The sequence below is a fragment of the Plasmodium fragile genome, assembly GCF_000956335.1.
Source record: "Plasmodium fragile strain nilgiri unplaced genomic scaffold supercont1.11, whole genome shotgun sequence".
In the NCBI taxonomy this organism is placed as follows: domain Eukaryota; phylum Apicomplexa; class Aconoidasida; order Haemosporida; family Plasmodiidae; genus Plasmodium; species Plasmodium fragile.
Window position 1 is genome coordinate 20,857 of NW_012192591.1, and position 992 is coordinate 21,848.

General features: G+C 38.9%; 1 protein-coding gene across 1 annotated transcript; it reads left to right on the forward strand.

Annotated features, from left to right (window-relative positions):
- Positions 1 to 269: 269 nt before the first annotated feature.
- AK88_01265 (trafficking protein particle complex subunit 5) lies at positions 270 to 843 on the forward strand (the record flags this gene model as incomplete). Its single annotated transcript, XM_012478901.1, has 2 exons — positions 270 to 275; positions 388 to 843. The coding sequence occupies 2 exons, from the start codon at positions 270 to 272 to the stop codon at positions 841 to 843; spliced, it is 462 nt and encodes a 153-aa protein (XP_012334324.1).
- Between the last annotated feature and the right edge of the window lie 149 nt (positions 844 to 992).

Consider the following 992-nt stretch of genomic DNA (forward strand, 5'->3'; position numbering starts at 1 on the left):
AAAAAAAAAAAAAAAAATGTTTCACTTCTCTGTAATTACTCTTCTCTCCTTTTACGAAAACCTCATTTTCCATTCGTTACACAATTTTCTCTTTTGCAATACAAACGAAACAATTAAGCCACTTCACAGTTAACCTCCTTCACGGCTCTGGTAAACATTTCCCACCATATACCAATTCGCACAGGAGTGAAATTTCTCCACCCCCCCCAGCCTAACTTTGGAAGGTTCCTTTTTTTTCGTTACATGTGTATCTGACTTTCGCCACCACAATGTTGGTAAGTGATGCATAATTATAAGCAACATAAATAAATAAAATAGAAAAAAAAAAAAGCCCCCCAAGAAGTGAGCTTAAGCGCATTCAGTATTCTGTTTAGCGAAATCGTGCAGTATTGCTTATGGAAGAGCAAGCGGGGGTATCGGATTGAAGACTCCTTACATGAAATGGGATTGCGAGTTGGTTATAAGCTAAACGAGTACCTTCCATACAAGAATAAAACGAAGAGGTGTGTAAGCATTATAAGCATTTTGACCTTCCTGTCTAAGCACTTGTGGAAGTATTTATTTCAACACTCTTCAGATTTGCTCAAGTCACAAGATAGCATATATGAGTACATGCTTTGCGACAAGAACATTTTACTAAACAGGTTTATTAGCGTACCCAAGGACTACGGAAATATAAATTGCGCTTCCTTTGCAGCTGGCATTGTTGAGGGGATGCTGTGCAGCTCTGAGTTCCAGGCAGAGGTGACTGCACACACGGTGTATGAGGACGCCAAGAATTTTAACACCACCATTTTTATTAAGTTTTATCCGGAGGTGGTGGACAGGGAGAAGAGTCACTGATGTGGGGGTCGGGAGAGGATGACATACGAGAGAAAAAGAAATTTTTTTTATTTTGTTAACAGGCTAGCATATCCCCCTGTCCACTTGTCCACGTTGCTACATTTGTTTTGTTTTTTATTTTGCTTCATGTTGCTGTATTTTTTTTTTTT